The sequence below is a fragment of the Tenrec ecaudatus genome, chromosome 16 (assembly GCF_050624435.1).
Source record: "Tenrec ecaudatus isolate mTenEca1 chromosome 16, mTenEca1.hap1, whole genome shotgun sequence".
In the NCBI taxonomy this organism is placed as follows: Eukaryota; Metazoa; Chordata; class Mammalia; order Afrosoricida; family Tenrecidae; genus Tenrec; species Tenrec ecaudatus.
Window position 1 is genome coordinate 97,551,432 of NC_134545.1, and position 27,451 is coordinate 97,578,882.

General features: G+C 51.7%; 1 protein-coding gene across 2 annotated transcripts in view; it reads left to right on the forward strand.

The window, feature by feature from the left end:
• CASP7 (caspase 7) overlaps positions 1 to 23,563 on the forward strand; it is a 38,976-nt gene extending 15,413 nt beyond the window's left edge. For both annotated transcript variants that reach the window (XM_075534453.1, XM_075534454.1), the window contains 5 exons: positions 15,472 to 15,614; positions 16,874 to 17,002; positions 19,050 to 19,225; positions 19,716 to 19,845; positions 21,860 to 23,563. In XM_075534453.1, coding sequence (XP_075390568.1) covers positions 15,472 to 15,614; positions 16,874 to 17,002; positions 19,050 to 19,225; positions 19,716 to 19,845; positions 21,860 to 22,113 — 832 coding nt within the window. In that variant the 3' untranslated portion in view covers positions 22,114 to 23,563. The remainder of the gene's footprint in view (positions 1 to 15,471; positions 15,615 to 16,873; positions 17,003 to 19,049; positions 19,226 to 19,715; positions 19,846 to 21,859) is intronic.
• Positions 23,564 to 27,451: the final 3,888 nt, after the last annotated feature.

The following is a 27,451-nucleotide window of genomic DNA, read 5'->3' on the forward strand; positions in this document are numbered from 1 at the left end:
TTGTATCCCCATGTTGGGTGTGTGTTCATGACCAGAATTTCAGAAGACAACACAGAGCTAAGTTTCTCTCTCATTGAAGACCCGAGGTTGGCAAGCCAGGGGGCAGATTTGCCCAGGGGCCCAGTGCAGTCACTCACTCAGCTTCGCACCTTTCCTTGACTGGGAAACCCAGCATTTGATTCACAGGTGTTTGGCGTTTACCTGTTGGAGTTTTCCTAGTTGTAGGCAGAGGGCCCAGCTGGGAAAGTTCAGGAACGGTAACTGCTGCAGCAGGTGCTGCTTTCAGGATCATTGGATGTGATTATAGACCTCCTGCAAAATCTCAGAGACTTGGCATGGCTCTGTAGGTTTTTACTGATCCTTTGTACTATTTAGCTTCAGGAACCTTATGAAGGGGGGTGGGGGTGGGGGTGGGGGTGGGAAACAGCCTAATGAACTGGCACTGTTTGATGACGTGCAGACGCCCTGGCTAATTTTAAAGGCCGTTTGCATCTCTTGCGGTTCACTGTGTGCCATTCTGCAGCCAAGGCCGTGGCCTCGGCACTCCTTGTAAAACTCATTGTCTAAGTCGTGGTTCTCAACCTGGGGGTTGTGACCCCTTTGGGGTTCGAATGATCCTCTGACAGGGGTCACCCGATTCATAACAGTAGCAGAATGACAGTGATGAGAATCATTTTATGGTTGGGGGGGGGCACCACCACAGGAGGAACTGTCTGAAAGGGCCATGGCATAAGGGAGGCGGAGACCCACTGTTTACTAAACGCAGTGTTTTATTCTGTGGATGCCTGGCCGCAGCCTCAGCCCTTCCCCTGCATGCTACAAAGTTAAGGGAATGCCCAGCTCTCTTGCTTTACTATGGAAGATGGTGCTTTCTGTGTTCACCCTGGTTTCGTTTTCCCGTGGACTCCGTGCTCGGAGTTGGGAGCCTGGCTGGAGGGGCGCAGCCTGGGAACCACACATTCTTGCCAGTCAGCAGAGGGGCCGGAGGGCAGTGTGACCTCCCTCCCCAGCCCTATGGAAGGGTTCCGTGGAAAACTCCAGTGCACAGCTCGCTGGTGATCCAGTCAGTCGCAGGCCTTCAGGGCCAGCAGCTGTGGGGGTCCCCTGCCCCCTCCTGAGCCCCAGGATGCTGAGTTTCTGTTCTTTCCGAGAAGACGGAGGTTGGCTCCCCCTCATCTCCATCGCCGCCGGGGGGAGCCTAGTTCGGATGCACCCAGGGATGCTTTGGGATGGAGACTCTCCCTACGGCCTTCCCGCCCTCCTCTCCCCTCTGCCTCGCCCTGGACCTCGGTATGTTAGGGCTGTGGGGATGCCCTCTGGGGAGATGCTGAGACCATGAATGAATCATTGCAGACGTATTTGGACAACGCGGCTACGGATCCCAGACCTCTGGGTCCGAAAGGAGCAGCCAGGAGGAAGCGGGCGCCTGGTGGCGTGTTTACCGTCCTGCTGGTGACTGTCTGCAAAGAGACGGTGCTCCTGGCAGCCCCGGTCAGGGAGTTGCTCACCAGGGTGGATGGCAAAGGGTTGCCCGCACTTGCTGGTGTCTGTCTGCCTCTTGCTCCCCGCATTTTGTTTCTATTTTTGTTTGTAAAGTAGGCAGAGGTTATTTTTGTCCTGTAATGTTTTCTGGAGCCATGGTGGTGTGTGTGGTGGTTACACATTGGGCTGCTAACCACAAGGTGAGCAGTTCAAACCTTCTAGCCACTCCGAGGGAGTTAAAGGAGGCTTTCTACTCCTATAAAGGGTCACGGTCTTAGAAACCCACAAGGGCAGGTCTACCCTGCACAGAGTCGCTCTGAGTCAGAATGGGCAGCGATTTGGTTTTAATTTTTTTTGCTGGGGGGGGATTAATATAATGTTTTCTGATATTTTTCTTTTTATTTTGGCAGATGCCGTTTTCTTGGTTTTTGTTTTTTTAATCCTATAATGTTTTCTGGGGTTTTTGGAGGTGGGAGGAGCAGTGGGGAAAGTAGCAGGGTATTTTTCAACCCTGTAATGTTTTCTGATTCTCTTTTCGGTAAAGTGGGCAAGAATATCTTTTTTATCTCACAGTGTTTGGGGTTTGAATTGCCCCAGGGCCTTCAGGGACTTGTGTTTAGTGCGAGTCACCGACAGAGCTTGGCCAACATCCCTGCCTTTCTCCTCTGCTGGGATTAAAAGGACACGTTGCCCCCTCCCACCCTGCCACCGCCCCCACCCCACCTCCGCGGTGAGGTTCCAAAGATGGGAGGATGCTCTGCTTTCTTGCGGAGCTCCGAGGCTCATGTGAGCAGAGATGGCAGCTTGACTGCACGCGTCTGCAGGGTAAGGGAGAGGGGACCCCTGCACCCGCGTGAGGACATGGAACACCCGGAACACGGGGATAGTTGGGAGGCTCCGGATTATTCCGCCTGCTTCTGTAGACGGTGCTCCTGTTGCCATTGACGACACACCCATGGGTCGCACTTTCTAAATCCTTCCACCAGGAGGCGTGGGGACCCGCGTGACCCGTACCCGGCACGGTGGCTTAGTGGCCAGCGTTCCGCATTTCCCTGACGTCAGCAGGCCCCTGTGCAGGACAGGTGCTTTTTCCGAAGTAGAACTCGGCTGACGGTGAAACTGGCACTTCCATCGTGTTTCTTCTCTGCAGCAGGGGTGGCCTTGGGGGGAGGTCTAGCGGAAGGCAGGGGTTAGCACCATCACGTGGGCCAAGGCAGAGAACCCTAAGAGGTGACACGGCAAGTGGGAGGCTTTGGGTCTAACAGAAAACAACGCAGGCCAGCTTTTACGCGCTGTCGTTCCCTGCCTGTCATCTCTAGTTGGCAGAGTGAACGGGAGCCTGCCTGTTAGGCAGTCAAGCGGAGCATGCTCTGAATCGACAGCTGCTTGTGGAGAACTGGGGGCCCATCAGGCTGGTGGTGAACGGCGTGCTGGCCCCACCTAGGTCACCGAACTCTGCCAGCGCAGGGTGCTGAGATGGCACGCGTTCTGTGCTCTGCCCGCACACCTGTTCCTACTGCTCAAGACCTTTGTAGGGTGGGGTAGAGCTGCCTTGTGGATTCCCAAGGCTGTAAATCTTCATGGGGGCAGAAAGCCTCGTCTTTGCCCCAGGCAGCCCTGGGTGGGTTTGAACGGCTGACCTGGAGGCTAGTAGCCCAACATGTAAGCTCCCGGGCTCCACGATTTACGTGTGTGTATGTGTGTTGTGTACATCTCCCCGTGTAATAATACGTCTCACAATGGAACAGTAATGATGATGATTCATTCATAACATCTTCAGAAATATCTGAGGTGGTTCCTCTCCCTACCACGTGTCAGGTTCATGAGAAATGCTTGCCTTCCTGGCTCTGTGCCTGGTGGCATAGTTCTGTTGTATTGGGCTACCGATGGCGGGCTCACCTGTTCAAACCCGGCAGCCACTGCGCGGGACAAAGCATGATTCAATTCCCATAAAACGTTACCGTCTCAAACGCACAGGACCGGTTCTAGCCTGTCCGATAAGGTTGCTCATGGGCATGTACTCGATGGCAGTGAGTCTGGTGTTTTAGAGCTTGGTGCCTGACAGGGCATCCTGGTGGCGCAGAGTACTCAGCTTCAGGCTGAGCTAATGGACTGATAGGAACCCACCAGGCACACCCCTCAGAAAGAGGAGCCCGTCTGCTTCCCTGAAGAGTTGCAGCCGTGGAAACCCGCAAGGGCAGCTCTGCTCTGCCCTGTACAGTGGCCGTGAGTTGAATCTCCTGAAGCTCCAAAGGCTTTTCTTTCTGCCTGTCCTGTCGGGGGTCTGTGTGACCACAAGTCTCACATGTTTCAGGAAGGTCATAGGGACCTGGTGCAGCCACTTGTAGAAAATCTTCTCCCCAGGGATGGTCAGCTGAAGACCTCTCTAATCTGGATGCTGGAAAGCTGCTTATCCTCCACTGCGCCCTGCCCCACCTCCCCCTGCCTGGCTGAGCTGCAGATGCACGAGCTGCTGATTCATGAGCAAAACCTCTTGGGAGCTGGTGAGGCCCTCTTTTGGGTCTGATAGCAATTGTTTAGCTCGTGACTTGCTTGGCTCCAGTCATTGATTTCCAAACAAATAGTAACTCTTTAGTAGCTGCTAGGACTGGGCCCAGAGAGCAGCCCACTGAAATGTGGGCAGTGAGTTACCGCTCACACCCAGGGGCAGCGGGTTGTCACAAACAAGGGAGAAAGAATAATGATGGCCGTCCAGGCACAGAGGCATTCCCTGGGAGCGCTGGGGTTGTGTGTGTGCGTGTGGTTACACTCCTCAGGTTTTATGTTCAGGTCAGCTGTCACCCACCGCTGGGGGACAGCCTGCTGGTTTCACGGTCCTAAATTCCATGCCTGCGACCTGGATACGCTCACTGCACTGCTCCCGGGGTGCCTTCAGGAAGGCCTGCTTGCTAAGACCTGCTTGTTCAACCTTCTGCCAGGGCCGAGTGCCCCCTAGGAGAGGTGCCAGACAGGGAGGCAAGCCCAAGCTCCGTGCTGCCCCACCAACCCCTCTCCATCACCACTACCACTGCTGAGTGTGAATACCCTTGCCTTAGGTATTTCCAGTGGGCTCTGAAAACAGCCCCCCAAAGCTAATGCCACCAAGTTGGTTCTGACTCTCAGTGACCCTATTGGACAGGGGAGAACTGCCCTGGTGGGTTTCTCGTGAGATGGTCACTTTTGACGGGGGTAGAAAGCCTTGTCTTCTGCAGAGCGGCTGGTTCCCAAACTGCCGACCTTGAAGTCCGTAGCTCAACGTGTCACCACCATGCCATGGGGCTCCTGCTGAAATAACCAGGGGGCCCCAAATCAGGATGGGGGACAGCAAAGAAAGGGCCGAGCCAAGAGGCCACCTGCAAACTTGAGAGCTTGTGACCGTCTGCAGGGAAGTGCCGAGGCCTGGCCTGAGGTCCTCACCCTGGAGGTGAGACCCGGGGATCTGAATTCTACCTCATAGTCCAGGGAACTTGGCTGTAGGTGAGAAACCCAGATCAAAGAGCCTTGGTGCTAGACCTCAGAGTGCGTCCTGGCTCTGCCATTTTCTAAGGAGGACTGGTGGCACTATTAGGTAAATGTTGGACGGCTAACCACAGGGTTGAGGGTTCAAAACCACCAGCCACTCTTTGGGAGAAAGATGAGGCTGCCTGCTCCCATAAAGAATTATAGCCTTAGGAACTACATAGGGTCTCTTTTTGTCAGAATCAAGTCCCTGGCAGACTTTGGTCCCTTTCCAGCTGTGTGACCTGGGACAAGGTAAATCGTCTTCGTAAAGCAGGGTAACTCCTCATAAAATTGTTCTAAAAAGTAAGATAATATACATAATGCAGTAAGTGGTCAAAAAGAAACCGTACTATTGTTACTGAATTATATATAAGGAGGCTTACCAAATGATCGTGTCCGAATTTGGGGTTTCAAGTAAGTCACATTGCTAAGACAGGTGATCAGACTTCCTCCTGCCCCTTTCCTTTCCCATCTTCCTCCCACTCCAGTCTGCTGCCTTGTGCCCAGCCCTCGACTCGCCATGACACAGGTCATCATTGGTACGTAGAGACAACGGAAACCCAAGTAAGAATAGCATTTATCTGTCACTCTGCTCCCTGCCATTGAATCGGTTCCAACTCAGTACCCTCTAAGACAGGGTGGAACTGCCCCCTGTGAGTTTCTGAGACTGTAACCCTTCAAGCTGGTAGAAAGCCTCCTCTTTCTCTCAAGGGGCAACTGATGGTTTCAAACTGCAGACCTTGTGGTTCATAGACCAAGGCGTAACCACAACACCACAAGGGCTCCGATTCCTATCAGCCCTGTCAATCGACTTACAACAGATGAGCCCTTAAAGTCCCGGCGGCACACGGTTCTGCTTTCACACATATGGGATCCCCATGAGTTGGAATGGTGAGGGGCAACTGGTTTGACGTGCCACATGCTGTTCTGAGTGTGGTGTGGATATGAACTCGTACCGTCGGGAACTGAAGCACAGAGAGGACACATAACCTGCCCAGCTACGGGGCAGTGTGAGATTCAAGTCCAGGTCATCCCGTGCTGGGATCCGTGAATTTATCCACCACCGTATCCATCCAGAGTCTCCGTATACAAGGATAAGCAAATCAAAAAATAGCTTATTTCCTCAAAAGGCAGTCTACTCACCTCTGTTTTCTTCTACACTTCCCACTACCTAGCGAGAATGTCCTATCAGACTGCTTCCTGGGTGTCTGATGTGTTTCACAATACTGTCTGGTTCTGATCAAAGACCCCTCCCTCTGGGGTTCAATCAGGAAGGGAACCCTGAACTTTCTGCCGTCCCCCGCGCTCATTGTTTGGGAAGGGAGTGACTTGGCAGATGATCTGACTGCCTTTGGCTCTTTTAACTGAGGCGTGATTTTCAGTATTAAGGTTCAGAAGGACAAATGCAAATTGAAATAAAGGAGGAAGAAGGAAGAAAGAGAAGAAAACCGATCATTCCCCAAACATTTCTGAATAGCGTTCAGTCTCACATACAGAAATACAAGACGCAATAGCCCTATGTTCCTTCCTTCCCCTCCTAAGTGCGGCCCTGGAGCCTGAGGCTCTGTTCACAGCTCTGCGGCAGCCTTGTAGCATCCATGGACCAAACAGGTACACTGGTCACAAACCCTTCCCTCACCCACCTCTGAAGTGCCTGGTGGTCCACAAACGGTGCAAGCAGCTAAGCGCTCGCTGATCTGCACCACGGGTAAATGAGCAGGGGTCCAGGGACTGGCCCCTGAGATTCCCCGATTGCGGTAACAGGTACTTAGAACAGAATAGTGTGTATAATATAATAAAAATTGGCCTTCTCTCGCCTGCTCTCGTCTCGGCCCCCACCCTCTAGGACATGCCGACGATGTTAGGTGCCATCTAGGAGACTTTCAACGCATAGCCTGCCATGTAACAGAAGCTGTGGGGTAGTGGATTTCACATTGGGTTACTAACTGCAAGGTTAGCAGTTCAAAACCACCAGCCGTTCCACGAGAGAAAAATGAGGTTTCTACTCGCGTGAAGAGTTAACGGTCTTTAAAACCCACCGGGGCAGTTCTACCTTGTCTTAGAGCAGCTGTTCTCAACCTTCCTAATGCCATGACCCTGTCCCACAGTTCCTCATCTTGCGGTGGCCCCCAACCATAAAATTATTTTCATTGATATTTCATATATTATTTTGCTACTGTTATAAATCAGGCGACCCCTGTGAAAGGGTCGTTCAACCCACCCCCCCAAAGGGGTCGCAACCCACAGGTTGAGAAGCGCTGTCCTATGGGATCATTAGGAGTTGGCTCTGACTCCATGTAGGGAGTTTGAGTTTTGCTCGGTGCCCTCCGGGCTACAGTCCTCACAGGAACAGGTCCCCAGCCCTTTCTGCCGTGAGGCTGACAGGTGGGCTTAAAACTGAGCCTTTCGGTTCACAGCCAAGTACTAAGTGCTTCACCATTGGGCTCTCAGGGCTCCTCTCCTAAACCTAGGTGAGCACTTTTAATGTTATGCCGTAGTAACATCAGGAGGCCTGGTGGCTTAGTGGTTACACATTGGGCTGCTAACTACAAGGTCAGCAGTTCAAAACCACTTGCCGCTTGGGAGAAAGATGGGGCTTTCCACTCCCATTAAGAGTTACAGTCTCAGAAACTCACTGCCCTATCATTGTTGCTGTGAGTCAGAATATAGACTTGATGGGAGTGGGTCAGTTTGGGGTGTTTGGGGCAATAAAATTATGCCTATTCTGTATCAACAAACTCATCACTCAACATTTAGCATGCATGACAGTAGTAAAGGACCTTTGGTCTATTTTGCATATTAATGACATACATCTGGCAGGAATACATGTTGAGGTGCCAGGCAGGAGTGACACTGGCAACACTGGTGGCTAGATGGGTTTAAAGTATCAACCTGGCTGGGCCGTGAGTCTCAGTGCTTCAGCCATTATGCAGTATGTCATGTGCCAGTTACGTAAATGATGTAGTCATCCTCCACTTTGTGATGTGATGTGATCATCCTCCATTTTTTATAACACGGACTTTTCAATTAAGGACCCAGTCTTTGGAATCTAGCCATGGTGCTAAGTGAGGAGCGGATGTACCATGTGTTAGGCCAGATTGATTAGAGAACAAGCCCCGGGACACTCATATGTATAAGAAAGAGCTTTATATCAGAGAGTAATTGTATATTAAGAAAACATTGAACCCTAGTGCAGATTAAATTCATAAGTGTGATATTAGCCCATATGTCAGATACTAGTCCATAAATTCCTCTTCAGACTCATGTAGAAGCCACGTGCCATGATGCAGAATGCAGAAAGATCACAGGCAAAGTCATGTGGATCCAATGGCCTAAGACACATCTCCAAGGCTCTGGCTGCTATCAGCGTGGCTCAAAGTGGCTCGTCAATGGGAAGGTGAAGCTGAGAGGGGCAGGCGGCCTCCAGAGAGCCATCTATCTGGGTCGCCCTCCAATCAAGCTGCGGCCTGATTGACTGGCTAAACTGCATTCACGTGTTCCTCCAGGAGCCATGTTGGCACCAAAAACCTAACTAGCACAAATGAACATGTACTTATGACTCACTGGATGTGTGTGCCTGCGACTGGAACATTACTGTGTGCTCTGCCGCCTCCCGATTGGCCTGTTATCTTTGTCCCTCGGGCCACATGATTGAGCATGCCCCCCAACAATTCCCATATCAGCCACCGTGTGAGGGGCTGACCCTCTTTCTCCACTCTCCTTCCCAAATTCACTCTTCCAGGGAAGAGGCATGATCAGTATTGTCTGGAGATTAGCTATTATCCACCCATCACTGAGGGCCACACACCCAGGTGCAGGATGGGAAATCACTACCAATATGGGGGTGCTCATGGCCACCACAAAGGGAGAATGGGGCTGAAGGGGAGATGATCCCCAGGAGAGAGTACACCCCCCCCCACCAATCCCTCACAGCCATTAGGCAGCAGACTAATCTCTGACTCATTCTGGCGGAGTGTATGTGGTGTGGACTGTGGACTCTTTTCTTCCCCACCTGGTGTTTTTTCTACCTGGTGCTTCCTGGTTACCTGTCCTCTGATTTGTCTGTCTCAGGCATGTGCTTTAAACTAAGCATCAGTTTTACTTTCCCAAAGTGCAGAGCACTGGTTTTAATTGCAGTGGTGTGCTTAATAAGTGATTTCCCCCTCCTATCTCCACATATTTTATTTTAAACAGTGTTATTGGGACATGAGCCACATAGCTACAGTCAGCAGTTCACTCCCATTGACAAGAGTTGTACAGTCATCACCACAATCAACTTTAGAACCTTTTCTTCCTTCTTGTACTCTTTGTTATTTGCTCCCCGTTTCCCCCAACCTCCCCTGCCACACACCCCACCCCCAAGGAACTCCGAATCTAGTTGCTGCCTCTATTATATGTGTGTGTGTGTGTGTGTGTAGGGGGAGGGTTCCTCATAAACAGATCAGTTGTTTGTTTGTTTTTTAGATTTTGGACAAATTGAGGGAAAGATGGCAGATGAACCGCATAGTCTAGAATTTTCTTTTAATTAAGAAGTTTACGTGTGGCTACTATTCTGTTTTATCACTAGTGACTCTAAGGACAAGAACTACTATCCAGTCCACTCTGACGCAGGGTGACCCACGGGGCAGGTCGAACTTCCCCTGTGGGTTTCTAGGACCGCCGCTCTTTATGGGAGTGGAAAACCTCCTCTTCCTCCTTCGGAGAGTTGGTGACTTGCAACTGCTGAATGGTTGGTATCCCAACATGTAAGCACCACGCCACCGGGGCGCCTGAGATAGGCACCAATCTCTTACGCAAAGTCAATCAAAACTTAACAAAAACACATGCGGACCATATGTGGTGCCCTTCGCGGTTGAGAGAGATGTAGCCAAAAATAAAGGTGCCGTGTTCAATTCTAACACATGGAATTAAGCGTAGTACAGACAGCTCTGCGCCCGCCGCCTGTCGCTTCTGCAGGGACCTCCGCTGTTGACGAGGACCCACTTCGAAGGCCCTGAAGCCAGTCATCTCCACGTGAGCAGCACGTCTCCGGTAAACTCATCACCGTTCCAAACCCATCTCTCCGTGAGGGGTCTGTATTCTCCATCGTGTGCAGTGCACTGGCACGATACAGGGCCTAGGCAAAGTGCCACCGGACATGCACCCAAGAAGCAGAGCAGTGCCGTGACATTACAAGAAAGGGATGGACGGCTTGATGCATTGCTGTCTGCACCTGTGGTTGTCTGCCGTTTCCAGAGAAGCGAACTCAGCCTGAGGACCACCGTAAACCAAGAAAAGGCATGAACGGGAAGCCCTGGCTGTAGCTATACCAGCAGGCTCCGAAACCTTGCCCCATTGTGCAAGATGCCTTTGATCTCGGATTGAAATGTGGCTTTGATGTGGGTGGGCGCGGTGTAAAACAAGCAACGTGCAAGCTACCTGCAGCGCAACTGTGGCAGGTGACCAGTAAGGCCCTGGGCAGCAGTACACTATGACTGCAGTTTGGCAAGGGTGGGGGCAGGGGCGTCAAAAGTGACGTCCCGATGGAGCCCTTCGCCCCGGCATCGCTCAAGGGTCGCTTTGTGCGTGCAGTTCTCCCAGCGTGGGCTCTTCCTGGAAAGATGCGTTCCAGGGGATGGCCTTGTCCATGTCTCACCAGCATGCTCTGGTCTGGAAAGATGTGGCTCACAGAATTGTTTCGGTTAGATGGGAAAGTGGATTTGGGTTGATTGTTCTCCAGAAAGAAGAAGCAGGTTATTAAATGTACCTTTTAAAACTGGTTCAAATAAGAGGCGGGACAGGTAAGGGAACCCCCTCCCCCAGTCCCCTGCTGCGAGGCCAGAGGTCAGCATCCCTTCAGGGTGAAATGGAGTGTGCTTTTCGCAGCCCTGAAAGGGGTTTTCTGTGCGCTGTGCATCGTCGTTCTCCTTACGGGTTGGCTTTTGACCAGCTCACACGCCAGGTCCTACTCTGAGAAAAAACAGCCTTTCCTGCGCTCCGTGGACAGATAACGGAATGTGCCCACGAACCTCTGGAAGTCTCCTGGCATCAGAGCCTGCTCCTCTTAGGAAGGACGCTTGCCTGGTTTTGTTCCTCCGTGATCATTTGGGATTAGTTAGCAGCTTAGGGGAGGTTCAAAAGAACCCCCCCATTAAAAAAAACCCCAAACGAAGTTTGTTTACTGTGGCCCATGGTTGTTTTGAAATCGCCCATAGTACAGAACACAGAAGTAGGGTTTGTTGTCTCGTGGAGAGCTGCAGGGTGTACAGTAAGACCTCGGCCCATCTAGACTTCATGCCGTCCTGGGGTCATTGGGTGGCCGAAAGTTGGCTCTAAGATGCAACTCCTGCCCTGAAGTGGGGGTGGGTGTTAAAGACTCTCCTTCCTGTTTCCCCTCCTCTCACCGCATTTCCGGGAGGGTTGCAGAGGGTGCTTGATGAAGCCCATCCTGAAGCTGCCCTTGTTGAGAGTCAGCAGGACCGTGTTAAGAAAGATCACCAACTTCCTCACACGCTGGAAGCCAGGAGAGGAGTAAACCCCATCTCCGAATCTCAGTGTCTAAGACGGTGTTTGTTCCAAGCACTGAGGCAGAGCCGCTCGGAGACCAGGCCACAGGGGTCATGCCTCAGCTGGAACTGGAGCTTGGCTCTCTGCAAACGCTGCGGCGTGGCTCTGCGCACAGGTGACGGCTTTCAGAAGCCCCTGGCCCATCCGTGGCAGGTGCACGTAGGTTTCCTAACACTTTCCCATGCCTTCTCCCCTTTGGAGACTCTGAGAAGTCTCAGGACACTGCCCACCCCACTAGGCACATTCAGTTCCGTACCTGTAGAGAGAGACGACTCTCAAGATGCACCACTCCGTGGACTTCCTCAGGAAGGTCTGTCAGCCGTGGTGTCAGGCACACAGGGGGGCCTCTCTGGAGACTAATGACCGGAGACTCCAGTCTCTCTAGAGACGCCAGACCTGCCTTTGTCTGGGAGCTCATCACCTGACTGCATCCATCCGGAGACTCCCCGTTGTCAGTGTGTAGCATGACGCCTCCTGGGCTTGGGCCTGCTGCGCCAGCCACACCGTGACTTTGAGCCAAGCACCTAACTGCTTGGTCCTCTCTGGGTGGATGTGGGAGGAGCCAAGGAGAACATGCCGGTGAGAGCTTCCACAAGGCCCCCAGCCCGTAGGGTGGTGGGATGGCGGCTGAGAGTTGGCATTGGGTTGAGAACTCCCCGGAGGTCTGTATTGGCCGTGGTGGGAACAGCAGACTCCCTGGTGGTGCAGTGGTGAGTGGGGTCATCTGCTAACCAGAGAATCAGCCGACAGCTCCCTGGAAGACAGATGGGGCGATCTGCTTCCGTGATGATCACAGCTTTGAAAATCACCCCGTGGGGCAGTCACCTTCTGCCCTAATGGGGTCTGTGGGTGGCAGAGTCCACTTGATGGCCCCAGGAAGCCTGCCTGCCAGAAGCAGACCTCCAGGCCTTTTCTCCCTCGGTGCTCCTGGGTGGGTTCAAGGCCCCTACCTTTAAAAGCTGCCAGTCAAGTGCAAGCTGTTTGTTCCACCAGGGACCTCCCCAGCCCATGGTAAGCACTGCTAATTGTGCATTCTAGTTGCCACCTGTAAAAAGGGGCATGGCTATGCCACCTCTCAACACCTCCCAAGGGCCCTCTTGTCCCTCCCACAGCACACCCTCTACGTACTTAACGCACTGCAGCAGCCAAACAGCCCGTGATGGTGGGGTTTACCAGGGAAATTGCCAGGTTTCCATGCAGGTGAGAAAGGTTCAGCATGCATTCAGTCAGCACGGTTTTTCTCTGCCGGGCCCACAGCCAGACCTCTCTCTGGCCCTCGGCCTCAGGGGCTGCCCTCGGTCCTGCTTGGGCAATGTTACAAAGCTCTTTTAGGGCTGCCGATAAATTCCCAAAGGGTATGCTCCTCTGCACTAAGCCTTAACCCAAAGGCTCAGCTCCATCTCTGTGGGTCAGCAAACTTCGCTCCCCTAATTAAGGCCCAGAGGCACCCCACTCCACAAACTGCCCTCCTGCCCCCAAACACTCAGCTTCACTTGCTCTGTAGGCTAGCAGGTCCACCGCTCTGTCTCCTGGTTCTACTGCTGCTGCTTTTCTGCAGCTCAGAGCTGACTCCCGGATCAAGGAGGTTCAGTGCACAGGGATCTTAGGGTCCAAAAGACAGGCTCCGCTCCTGGACCATCCCATTTGTTGGTCATGAAATCCCCCTTCATCTGAGATGGCTGGTTGTCTACCCAGCACAATTTTCTGGATGTCCATCCTGTTAATCACTCAAAGCTGAATCATAAAATCCAATCAGAATTACGCCCCCCCCCCCACACACACACCCGCCTTCTTACCCAGCCCCATCAGGAAAGCCAAAGTTACTTGGAGGAAGCAGTAAAGACAAGGCATGAAGAAAGAGCTCCATGAGAGAAGTGAGCACATTGCACGTCTGGGTCCAAAGATGGTGTGTGCAGATGAAAGACTGCCCAGAGGACTCCGTCGATAAGGAAGGGCCATTGGCAGGGCAGCAGCAATGGAGTAAGTCCTACTTCTCCCCCTGTGGCCAGCATGGCGAGAGCCGCACAGACTCACTCCCCTGAGAGTCTAGAGGACCTGGGCATGGGAGGGGACAAGTTTAGGAAACAGGAAGTGCCGGCTGCCACCAAGTTTCTAATCTATTTCTCCAACAATTTCATCATGCTTTTACCAACTGGGCATAGTTGGTAGTTCCGTTTTCCAGATGAGGAAGGTGGCACTCTGCTCAGGGCCGGGGTTGCAGGAGCAGATGGGCCAAGCTTTGACCAAGTCCGTGGGTTGTTGTGCTAGCCACCGGGGGCAGGGAGGAGGCTGTTTATATAGCGCCACATACCTTTTGGGGTTTGCGCCTAGGTCTGGAAGGTTAGGGTCACAGCTTCATGGGACATTGCAGTGTGGCCCAAGACTGTGTTCGGTATACTGGTACCTCCTCCTTTGTGCCCTCGTGCCCGGGGTCATCATTGCTGCCCACTTTTACACTCTGGTGACCAGTGCATTCGGATTGCAGGTTTGCTCTACTTCAGGCTGCAGAAGTTGCTTCAATTTCTTCCTCGTTGGCCTTCGTGATGGGGGTGAGGATTTGAATGGTAGTCATATACTGGTCTTCCTGATAAGCATGGTATTATCACTGATAGTTTCAGTTTTATCCCATCAAACAACTGGTGGTTTCGAACAGCTGGCCTTCTGGGTAGCAGCCCAGGGTATCACCACTACATCCCCAGGGTGCCCGTCCCATGCTACTGACCCCATTCACGTAGAATAGCGGTTCTCAACCTTCCTAACGCCACGACTCTTTCATACAGTTCCTCATGTTGTGAGGACCCCCAACCATAAAATTATTTTTGTTGCTACTTCATCACTGTCATTTTGCTACTGTTACGAATTGGGGGACCCCTGTGAAAGGGTCGTTCAGGACCCCCAGGTGTAGAATGGCTGACGTAGCGGGTGAAGTGCATTGCACTTTAAACGTAGCGGTAGGGCACCTGAAGGCTAGATCTCAGGGCTCATCTGTCATGTGGATCGTCCTTTCAGGGATTCTGAGAACAAAAATTAAAAAATGAGATACACCCTGAGAGCCACATCTGCAGAGAACATGAGGTTCTTGAAGATATGTCCGTTAAATCTGCATGAGGTCATGCTGCAGCAGGGTGGCTTCTAATCCAGTATGAGGGGTTTCTTCTGAACAAGAAGAGGCACACAGGGACCAAGGCCATGTAAAGACTGAGGCAGAGTCTTGGGTGCTGCCTCCACAACATGCTAAGGGACATCCAAAATCAGCCAGGGCCGGCATCCTGATGTCAGACACCACGCCCCCAGACAGGAGCTGATATGGACCGGTATTGGCCATTTGTAATCAGAAAGTCATCTGGCTTACTCTTCCGGGGATGATTCGGTCACAGGAATTGCATTGCATTCATTAAAGGTCAAAGGGGCATTCCAAGAGCTATCCTGCACAGGGATATCATATCCTGTGCTGGGATCATGTCTGTCCTGTAAGGAAATCCAGTCCGTGCAAGTGTTCAGATTTGTGCACAACACAAAGCAAGGTTTCGCCCATCGTGCCCAGTGCTAGGATTGTGACAGCTCTCGTGGGAAACAGTTCATTCTGTAACAGTTCTGTGACCAGCGTGTGTGGCTTTAGGAGATTCATTTTCGAGAAGGAATATCGGAAGTTGACACCCCTCAGTAATCTGTAACCATTTCCAGGGGCTAAGAGTAGGGGACTACACAGTTTCGTTTTACACTGTCGCTATCCCATGCCTGTGCACTGACATCCCGCTGATGTGGATGAATCTCTAGGACCTTGTTCCTTTTAGATTTGACAGCCATCTGTGTGTGGCTGGTCACCCTCCATCACCGCTGCACCGGCAAACTTTCTTGGGAGCCTCCATTCCTAGTAAAATCCAGAGGCCATGACTGTAGAAACTCCTTCCATCGCCCCTGACCAGCTCTGTATTTCCCCAGGAAGAAGAAGAAAGCCGAGCCAATGCCGCCTGTCCAGGTCTCCCAGGGCCCGGAGGGGGTGCCATCCCACGAGTACAACATGACCTTTAAGAAGATGGGCACATGTATCATCATCAATAATAAGAACTTCGATAAAACAACAGGTAGGCGACAGAGGCATGGCCTGGCCCTTCGGGTTCCCTTCCATTTCCTTCTGCTTATGTCCAATTGGGCATTCCCCTCCGAGCCAGGACGCCAGCGCTCCCATTGGGAGCCAACACTACTCATTGCATTTGCATTGAGACAGGCTAAGGAGAAAAGGGAGGCTGTGGAGCTGTTTGCCTCTGACGGATTGAGTTGTGAAGATGGGGCTCACTTTTGGGGGCATGTGAGTGGCTCTACCCTTTGAGTGGGCTTTGTTTTGCTTTTCGTTTCATTTGCTCCTTTAAAATGTGGCTTTGGAAGGCTTTCCTTGTCCCCAGAGCATACCCGTGGAGCTGCATGAGAAAGCATTCGTAGCCCACCAGTTGCTTTCCAGGATCCCTGGTAGCGGAGTGGTGATTGCACAGGGTTGCTAGCTGCAACGTCAGCAGTTCGAAACCACCAGCTGCTCCTCGGGGGAAAGATGGGACTGCCTACTTGGGTAGCGACTTACAGTCTCAAACTCACAGGGGCAGTCCTCACCTGTTCTCGAGGGTCACCCTAAGTCAGAATCGACTCGAAGGCAGTCCGCTGGAGTTGCTTCCCATGAGGAACCGTGGCGGCATCATGGTTTCTCACTGGGCAGCTAACTGCAAGGACAGCAGTTTGAAACCACCAGCCATTCCATGGGAGAAAGACAAGACTTTCTACTCCTGCAAAGAGTTACAGTCTCAGAAACCCACAGGGGCAGCTCTAGGGCGCGTCTAGGGTGGCTCTGGGTCAGAATTGACCTGAAGTCAAGAGAGTTTGGTGTTGGTTTGTTTTCAGGGAGTTGGGGTCTAGTTGTTGCTCATTGGGCTGCTATCCAGAAGGTCAGCAGGTTGAACCTACCAGTCACTCCTCAGGAGAAAGACGAGACTTTCTATCCTGTAAAGAGTGTCAGTCTCAGAAACCCCTGGGGACAGTTCTACCCTGTCCTGTGGGGTCTCCATGAGTCAGAACTGACTCGGTGGGGTGAGTTCTTTTCCAATTGACTCTGACTCGGGGTGATCCATACTTGGGGTACCAGTGCAGAATGAGCTATGCTCCGTGGGGTTTCCAGCGGCTGGTTTGGGAAAGTGGATATCCATCCACACCATGCTTTCTGCCCAAGGTTCCCAGGGGTGAACTTGAATCTCCAGTGTTTCTGTTTAGTAGCCGGGCATGCGTGCAGCTCTCGAGAATGCCTGGCGGCACCTGCATGGCAGGGTTGGACCACTGACTTGCTGCTTCATTCCCTCAGGGATGGACCCCCGGCACGGGACTGACAAAGATGCCGAGGCCCTTTTCAAGTGCTTCCAAAGCCTGGGCTTTAAAGTGGCCGTCAGCAACAACTGCTCTTGTGACAAGATGGAGGACTTGCTTAAACAAGGTATTCATGTGTATGCAGCCTGCCTCTGTCTTGTGTGTGCGCGCGGAGGAGCAGTACCTACACCGGCCTCGTGGGGGCGCCCTGGAGAGGAAGAGGGAGGGATTCCAGCGTGGGAAGGCTTTCCTTCTCACCAGTCCATCCATACCTGTCTTGAGTAGCAGGACTCTTTGAGGAAATTTAGCTACCTCCATCAGAAGCTGGCTCTTTAAATGATAGCCGGAGAAATAAGGTCTGTGTTCAGAATGCGCTCCGTTTCAAAAGGGTAGCTCCGAGGGAAGGAACAAGTCTAAAGCATTCTGTCCAGAGTGGAGTTTAAATGTCAACTCTTCCCTCTTTGCAGTGGATGCAGGGTGGAGGATGCATGGATGGTGGATGGATGGATGGATGGATGATGCATGGATGGATGGATAGATGATGCATGGATGGATGGATGGATGGATGGATAGATGATGCATGGATGGATGATGCATGGATGGATGCATGGATGGATGATGGATGATGCATGGATGGATGATGCATGCATGGATGGATGATGCATGCATGGATGGATGGATGATGCATGGATGAATGGATAGATGATGCATAGATGGATGGATGGATGGATGGAGGATGGATGGATGGATAGATAATGCATGGATAGATGGATGGATGGATGGTGCATGCATGGATGGATGGATGGATGGATGATGCATGCATGCATGGATAGATGGATGGATGATGCATGGATGGATGAATGATGCATGGATGGATGATGGATGATGCATGGATGGATGGATGGATGATGCATGCATGGATTGATGGATGATGCAAGGATGGATCATGGATGGATGGATGACCTGTTGATCACACCCCATGTGTACCCGGAAGAAACACCAGCACGTTCAAAGCTATCAAACCCATCACTGTGGTTCTCCAAGGTTCTCACCTGCCCTTGGTGGCAACTTGAGAACAGTCATCCTCACAGTGTGCTGTGAAGTCTGTGCTGACTCCTAGTGGCCCTATGGGACAGTGGAGAATTACCCACCTGATAGTTTCCTGGGCTGTCCCCTCTGCAGAGGAGCCCTGGTGGCTTCATGGTTATGCGTCTGACTGCTAACTGTAAGGTCCGCAGTTCAAAACTACCAGCCAGCTGCATGGGAGAAAGACAGGGCTTTCTGTTTCCCTAACTGAAACTCAGAGAGGCAGATCCCGCCCTGGTCTGACAGGGCCGCTGAGACTCAACGGCAGTGAGTTAGGCTTTGTGTAAGCGGTTCTCCAGTTCTAATGTCCCTGTGGAGCTACAAGCGGGTCTGGACCACCAGCTTTCCCCTGAGCAGCCGGGTGCTTTAACCACTGTGCCCCAAACCCAACCCAGTGCCATCCAGTCAGTTCCAACTCATAGGGATCTTGTAACACTGCTCTCTGGGGTTTCTGAGGCTGTCAGTCTGTCTGGAAGAAGACACCCGCCTCTTTCCCCCTGGGAGCCCCTGGTGCGTTCAAACAGTGGACCGGCAGTTAGCGCCTCAGCCTAAGCAGCGACCTCCCTGCACCTCGAGGATTCTTGTGCCAACATGATGCCCCCTGGAATAATCCCCCTGCACTTCTGAAATCCACTTATTTTTTCACAAAGCATGTTCCCACAATCATTTCATTAGACCGTCGGCCCCAATCTTGCCGCTTTGGAAAACGGCATCGTCTCGCCCGGTTTATCAACGCAGGGGGCACGCTGGAGGATGGGTGGCCTACAGTGAGCAGGGACAGAACAGACATGTGAGAGCTGGTCTTGCACGGCTGTGCATGTCTTACTGCATGGCACTGCCTGGTGGAGACCCTGTAGGGAGCAGGGGGGTTCAGGGCAAGTGCTTGAAAAGAGTGGCCGCAGTGAAGTCCAGTCCCTCCCAAGAAACCCGTCCCCCTGCTTCTGCTTCTGCTCCTGCTCCTCCCTCCCCCTCCCCCATCTACGTTTCCCACCATCACAGAAAGCCGTGAGGCTGGAAGGGGACTGCACACCCGGGGGCCTTGGAGTCTGGCATTCTGACCGTTCCATGTCCGACCGTCTTGCTTGCAGCCGCGGAAGAGGATCACACGGATTCTGCCTGCTTTGTCTGCATCCTCCTAAGCCACGGAGAAGCGAACTGCATTTATGGAACAGATGGAATGGTCCCTATCAAGGTCTTGACCTCCTACTTCCGGGGCGACAGATGCAGAACGCTTTTAGGGAAGCCCAAGCTCTTCTTCATCCAGGTACTTGCTGCCCAGCGCCAGTGCAGTTGACAGTGCGGGGAGGGGGGTTGTTTTTTAATTTGAAGAGCTGCTTGTATCTGCTTTGGGTCTGGAGGGAGGAGTGGAATCCTGGGGCCTGGGTCATTCTGCATTTACCTTTCTGAGGGACCATCTAGCTTAGTCCCCGGCTGCTACCCTCGGGCTCTGTAATATTAGCCGTCCGAGTGGGTATGCAGCGGCATCTCATGGTTTGGACGGGTGCTTCCTAGAGACTAAGGATGCTGAGCATCTTCCTGTGGGCGTGTTAGTCGTGGGGGTGTTTCCTATGAGGAGCATTTGATTTGCTTTGCCTAGTGATTCAGCAGAGCATTCATTCATTCATTTCATTCATTCACCTGTTCATTACGTAACCCAGCTCCCATCACTCAGCCAGCAGCGTCATGGGCCAGAGCCCTGAATGAGGCACACGTGTCTTCTCCCACACCAAGGACCATCTCTACTTTGGTTTTAGGCGTGCCGGGGGACCGAGTTTGATGACGGGGTCCAGGCCGACTCAAGCACTGTGGGAGACACCGATCCTGATTCCCAGTACAAGATCCCAGTGGAGGCTGACTTTCTCATCGCTTATTCCACTGTCCCAGGTATCCAGTCAAGGCCACAGCCTGCTAACCGTACCACCCAGCCCAACAGCAAAACGCTGGTGGTTCTGGCCGCTGCCGCAGATAGGCACGCACACAGTGGCTGAAGCCCACGTGGAGGTAGTTCAGATATCAGAGCCAGGTCCCAGTGAACTGAAATCAGGGTGTTGGTAAGACTGTGTTCCTTTCTGGAAACACGAGTGCAGAATCCATTGCCTGCCCTCTTCTAGCGCCTAGAGGCAGTCTGCATTGGCATGTGGTCGTCATCACTGCCGTCTTCAACCGTCCTTCTTTATAATCTCTCTCTCTCTCTCTCTCTCTCTCACACACACACACACACACACACACACACACGAAAGGCTCTCCACATTCAAAGAACCCTGTGACTGGTTTGCGTAATGCAGAATCATCTCCGCATCCTGAGGCCCACACCCCTAGTCAAATCTGCCAAGTCCATTTGAATACGTAAAGAAACGCTCTGGGCTCCAAGATGATGAGCCTGCAGACATCTTTGGGGAAGGGGGTTGGGGGGCGGTGACCAAGCGGGCAGGCATGCTTTTCCCTACTGTAGGCATGTGTTCACTTTTCTTCCCCGGAAGAGCTGTGTTCTCCCGTTACCCTGATTGCTCCGGTGAATGATCAGAATGAGCATTTCTCACAAGTTTGCTGCTGCTCGGTGCTGCCGCGTCGGTTCCAGTTCGCGGAGACGCCCCATGTGCCACAGAATGAAAGGCCACTCGGTCCTGCCCTGTCCTCACAACCCCTGCGGCGCTGTGGCCCGATGTTGCAGCCTCTGTGTCAGTCCATCTCGTGCAAAGGGTCTTGAGTTTACAGGAGGCTTTTCAGACCACCCACATTGCGTCATCCTGAACCCCCTCCCACCCCGCACCCCCGGCAGATAGCTAGGGAGAATGTTACTGCCACCCTGGTTTCACAGCTAGGGGGAACATTACAGGTGGGTGAACTTAGATGAGGTGCCCAAGGTCAGAGAGTGGCCTCAGGACACCATAAAGAGTGGCACTGACCAGAATTCCCAACTGGAGCCCCTTCTGTTTTTACCCTTGTTTACCAAGCGCCATGTTTACCCAAAGGGGTCCGTTCAAGTTCTTAAGTCCGTAAGCACTGCCCCCATCTAAGAATTCCTGCAGCTACTGTAGGAATTTGGTCAAGTGCTTGATATAAAGTACTGGTTCTAGTACACGGGTCAGTGGGTTTGGAAGGCAACTTGGGCAGGATACACAGATGGGATTTGGTGAGACTCTTAATAACTTCTTAAGATATAAGGGCCCATCGAGTCCATTCAGAGTAGAACTGCCCCCTTGGGTTTCCTGGGCTGTAAATCTCTGTGAGAGCCTCACCTCTCTTCCAAGGAACCACTGGTGGTTTCGAACTGCTAACCTCACAGAGAGCAGCACAACGTGTAGTCCACGACCCTACTCAGGAGCCATTTAAGGGTCTTAGAAGATTAGGCCATTATTCGATCTGCTCATGAAGGAGCCCGGGACACGTGCCCCACTGTTTACTGAAGCGCTGGAGGTTCAAGTCTTCCCAGAGGTGTCGCAGAACAGCTCTGGGAAGTCTCTCAACGCTCCCCTGCAGGTTTGTTTGACTTTTCTCTCATCTTGGGTTACAAAGTAGCATTCATCCTCCAAGAAAGATGGTGAGGAATCCCAGAGTTCTAGACTAGGTTCTGCAGCATTCCTTGGGGACATTCCATGTGCCGAGGTAGTTCACAAGCCCCCAGGTGCCTCCATCAAAACTGATAGAGCGCGCTGCCACCTCCCCCCACACCGACCTGGTGGGGCTGCAAGTTCCAGGAGTCTACGCCGGAGCGGGGTTCCATGCCTTTCTGGAGGGCCTTAATGGCACCCCCCTAAGTCTAGGACGCTTGCACCCCAAGCTCCTCAAGCTGATTTGCATGCAGAGTAGCGTGGAAGCGGTTCAGAAAAGTAGGTGTGAAGGCCCCCAGCTGCTGCTCAGTGCTGATCTGCGATCCTCCCTTTCTCTCCCACTAAAGGCTACTACTCATGGAGGAGCCCGGGAAGAGGTTCCTGGTTTGTGCAGGCCCTCTGCTCCGTCCTGAACGAGCACGGGAAAACCCTGGAGATCATGCAGATCCTCACCAGGGTGAACTGCAAGGTGGCCCGGGACTTTGAATCCCATTCAAACAACCCCACCTTCCACTCGAAGAAGCAGATCCCGTGCATCATGTCCATGCTCACCAAAGAAGTCTACTTCAGCAAGAAACGCCACCCCGACGGTGCCATCTAGCCTAGAAGCTACATCCGCATCCATCATCTCCTGAGTCAGATCTATTTGTGGAGGCTCTTAAATTAGCCGAAATTTCTACAGGATTATCGTTTTAGGGACGTGGGTCAATCAAACGGAAGACAGTCTAGTGCTGTCTTAATGTCTCTGATTTTTCTGTTTCAGCCACCTTTCGTTTCCCCTAGCAGATGACTTAGCAGTGCTCTCCCAACATGAGAGAACGTTTGTGTTTCTTCTACCTTGTTGTCACTCTTGGAACGTAACGACAGTGACCTCCTGAGTTGCTGTGTGCCTGTGCGCGCTCAGATAGGCGTTGGCCTCAGTAGAAAATCAAATCCATATCTGTACCTGGCCAGAAAAACATCAAGCACTCAACAAAGAGCAGTTGAGGGGCTAGTCACACGCCTCTGTTTCAGGACATGAGTGTGTTTTGAAGGCTTTGCTTATTTATTTATTATTGGCTGAGGACAAAATGCACCGATAAGAAAAGAAAAGAGGTATCAGTTGGGATCAAGTCGAGAAAACCCAAACCACTGTAGGTGTTTCACCAGGAGCTTGATTTACCTAGATGACACAAGAAGAGCTAGACAGCATAAAGCTGTCGCTATGCCTCTGGCTATGAGGCTCAGACAAGAAGGAGTTGACACCAGTTCCCAGGGTCCAGAGGTTGAGACCATCCACAGGAGCTCGCCCTGTGGGAGAGGTTTCCCAGTGGCCGGTAGGACTCAGGAGGGAAATGTGGGAAATGGCGCCATTCAGGGACAAAGCCACTGCCTGCACTGATGAAGCCAGTACTAAATTCAGATGTGGAGAAATGCCCTGTTTCTGCCCTCTGGTCTCTACCAGCACGTTTACATCCCACTCTTCTCTGGAAACCAGCTGGCAGAACAAGAGCTCGAGGCCTGGGAGAAGGAGTGGACATAATAAGCTTGACATAATGTGAATGTAAATGATCCATATAGTCATTTTAGTCACCAAGTTGCCATGCAATCTAGGTATTTCTCCTGTGTGCAAAATAATCTCCTTTCGCCTAAAAACATACTTGAAACTATTTAGATTATTCCAAGCCGCCTTTTGAATAAAACTGTGACAGGTAGAGGAATTTTATGGCAAAGGTTCTTGCACTTTGTTCCCAAAAGGGTGTTATCTTTGGAATTCTTCACGAAGCCCTATTGTATGTTGCCTAATTGGTTCATCAGTTAACATTCCTATTCATTGACTAGGTTGCTTAATTGTTAACCTCCATTTCCTTTTGAAGTTATTGGTGGCAATAAGGAAGTGAAACACAGACAGAAACCAACTAACTTCACCCGAACTCGCCGTGATCATTTTTCTTTGCAAGCTGTAATAAAGGAATCGGTACATAATCATTCAGGAATGGCTAGCCCTTCCTCACATGGGAAGCATTACCCCACAAATCTGTGATCATTGACAATCAATAAAGCCATCTGAAGACCTGTTTAGGAGACGCGACCCTGGTTTCTTACCGCCTGACGTGCACCGTGGGTCGAGACCTAAGTGGCGATCGTGAATTCAGCAGCAAGTGCCCTTTGACCCCTCAGAGTTTTTTGGGTGTTCTCTTCAAAGGGACCGTGCTGTTCATGGTTCCTGCCACAAACGTGCAGCCCCCGGGGGATGCACACTATTAAGACACGCTTAGCTACTAACTGGAAGGCCAGACGTGTGGCTCCACCCAGAGACGCCCCGGGAGAAAGGTCTAGGGATCTACTTCAGTGAAACAGCAGCCATTGAAAACCCTGTGGAGCACAGCCCGGCCCCATTTCATGGGGAGGCCCGAGGCAGTGCTGACTCAGTGACAACTGGTTGGGTTGTCTGTCATGGAGGAAAATGATACACAAGTGTATCGCAATCTGAAGTAAAAGGTCACAGCTCTTCCCCTGGTATGCACCTTCAAACAAGACCAATGATCTTGTCAGGGTTCATTTTTACAAGGGGGTACCCCCCCCAAAAATAGCTTTTTTTCCAAAGCTCTGTATTTCAATTTTTTTTACACAACCTTATCACCTTTGTAGTACTCCCCACAACACTCAATACATTTGTCAAATCTGATTCCACTCTTGGAAACATTTTTCAAACTCGTCTGTTTGGATGGATGACAGCACCTCCCTTGCTTTTTTTTTTCATTACTTCTACTTCATTCAATCATTGTCCTTTCATGTCCCCCCTTCATCTGAGGAAACAAAAGGAGGTCACATGGAGCGAGGTCAGGTGAGTAAGATGTGCGGGACATGAGAGGCATGCTGTTTATTGCCCAAAAGTGGTGCACTGACGTGGCTGGGTGAGCAGGTGCATTGTCATCCTGGCAAAAACAGTCCCCCGTCTCCCACGAATCAAGCCTTGTTTGTCACAATCTTTTCAGAACCTCTAAATATAAAGTTTGATTAGCAGTCTGACCTGGTGGAACAAACACCAAATGCACGATCGCCCTCACATCAGAAAAACAAATGAGCATCATCTTGATTTTTGACTTCACCTGATGAGCTTTTTTGGGGGGGGGGCGAGGTGAGGATGTTTTCCACTGATTTGGTTGATGTTTTTCAGTTGTAAGAATAACACCATGTCTCATCACCAGTAATGCCCTAGGGGGAAAACGTCTGGGTCACTTCAAAGCTGTTCTTTCAAAGCACAACATGTTCCCACCTGAGACTGTCGTTCCTGGTCAGTAAGAACCCGAGGCACAAAGTCTGCAGCGACCTTTCTCATTCCCAAATGTTCTGTAAAAATTCACTGAACCGAGCTCCATGATAGCCCAGATAGCTTCCCCGTCTCTTCAGTGGTCCCTTGTCAGTCTTCCAGCACATGTACTTGAATTTTGACAGGGAAATTGACGGGCGTCCAGAACGCTCTTTGCCATCAACGGGCATTTCACCTTTTCTGAAATGAGAAAACCACTTGAGTTTTTCCCATAGCGCTGTCTTGTAAACTCTGTTCAACATCACAACAGTTTCCGTGGCATTTTCCCCAAGCAGGAATAAAAATTTCACAGCTGCATGCTGTTCTCTTCAATTGGCTATTATAAAAAAAGAGGTGTGGGCAAAACTGATTTTACTAATGCATTCACTGTGTCCATAGAGAACCTTCCCCAGCGATGCCACTGAGTGCACTAACTCAGAGTGAGTTGCTCCATGCTTGCCTAGCAGGAACAATGCATACGACTAAGAACGCTCCCCTCCACTCAGCACAATTCCAGGTCTGGGGGGCACCCCTTGTATTCTTAATTCTAAGTTCCTTACACTAGAGATAGTTATTGTCTTTCATTGCTGAGAGACCAGGAGCTTATCAGAAATAGACTCATGGGCCCTGGCTACTGGACCTGAATATGAAATTAATCAAACGCCCACTGTAAGAAGGGCGTGGAAGGCTGTGTCTGACATGACTTCACACAGGGAAGGACGAATCAAACTCTAGACTACCTAAGAACCAATCCATAGGGGACGGAGGTCAGGCATGCTTCCTCCCTTCTAGAAGTGGGTGAACTTAGATGATGTCTTAAAGTCAGAGATCTCAGGACATCATAAAAAAGTGGCTCAGACCACAGCCAATTCTAATACCAACCGCCCCATCCCTCTCTGCTTCTCTGGGTTTGATAATTTATTACAATACAGAGGTCACACGTAACTCAGACTGTACTCATGATTCAGACGTTTACTGGGGAAGCTACCAGGTTACAATTTAGGATATGAAATACTCCGGATACAGTTCATTTATGCATGTTTCTGTCTGAGCCGCTCAGCCATAGGCCTCTTGACTGCTGCCCTGCTCACACAATGCTTCAAGTTCTGTTGGCACTGCTAATAAATGTCCAGTGAGCAATCTTCTCCACTGTAAGCCTCTGCCCAAAGGTGATCAGCTCCAGCTCCAGGGGTGGCAAACGTTCCCCAGATTAAGTTCAAGCACCTTTCTATAAGAGTGGATCCCCTGGCCAAACCAAAGGCACTCAGCTTTCTTTGTTCCACGGATGGGAAGCCCACCGCTCTCATGTCCTCTTGCCACCACTCCCCCATGTCACAATTCTGTCTCCTAGATTGAGGAGGATTTGTGTGTGAGGATCTCGGGGTCTAAATGACATGCTCTGTTCCTAGGCCTGATTTCTTGATTGCAGTGAGATTGCCCACCCAAGCCCCATTCCAGATGAGTCTTCTGAAATGACTCATTTTGATAACCCAGGATATTGGCAAAATCGACTGATCCCCATATTAGTGTTCCAAGTTTTCAGAATCACAGCCCTGTTGAGCATTGCTCCTAACTGAATCATAGAATCCTATCAGCATGCCCTCCCATTTTTCGTTAACCCAGATCCATCCGGAAAGGAGGAAGTACACCCAATCTGCATGGTTCTCACCCAAAGACTATAGCTAGAAAAGCCATGTCTGCCAGCTCCCTGCATCACACCCGCCTATTCATTAATGTGCCACTACAGTCCGGGAGGCCCCAGCTCCAAGGTGAGGAGTAAGTGCAGCCTGACTGCCTCGTTTATGCCTGAAAAGCATGGCTGAAAGAGGTTACACATTCTGAAGCTTCAAGGAAGACAGGCTTCCACGAATGCATTGCATGGAGCCGATCCTGACTCGTCCATAGGCCCCTCGAGTCGATCCTGATTCGTCCATAGGCCCCTCATGGAGTCGATCCTGACTCGTCCCTAGATCCCTCGTGGAGTCGATTCTGACTCGTCCATAGGCCCCTTGTGGAGCCGATCCTGACTCGTCCATAGGCCCCTCATGGAGTCGATCCTGACTCGTCCCTAGGTCCCTCGTGGAGCCGATCCTGACTCGTCCATAGGCCCCTCGTGGAGTCGATCCTGACTCATCCATAGGCCCCTCATGGAGTCGATCCTGACTCGTCCATAGGCCCCTCATGGAGCCGATCCTGACTCGTCCATAGGCCCCTCATGGAGTCGATCCTGACTCGTCCATAGGCCCCTCGTGGAGCCGATCCTGACTTGTCCATAGGCCCCTCATGGAGTCGATCCTGACTCGTCCCTAGGTCCTTCATGGAGTCGATCCTGACTTGTCCATAGGCTCCTCGTGGAGCCGATCCTGACTCGTCCATAGGCCCCTCATGGAGTCAATCCTGACTCGTCCCTAGATCCCTCGTGGAGCCGATCCTGACTCGTCCATAGACCCCTCATGGAGTCGATCCTGACTCATCCATAGGCCCCTCATGGAGTCGATCCTGACTCGTCCATAGGCCCCTCATGGAGCCGATCCTGACTCGTCCATAGGCCCCTCATGGAGTCGATCCTGACTCATCCATAGGCCCCTCGTGGAGCCGATCCTGACTTGTCCATAGGCCCCTCATGGAGTCGATCCTGACTCGTCCC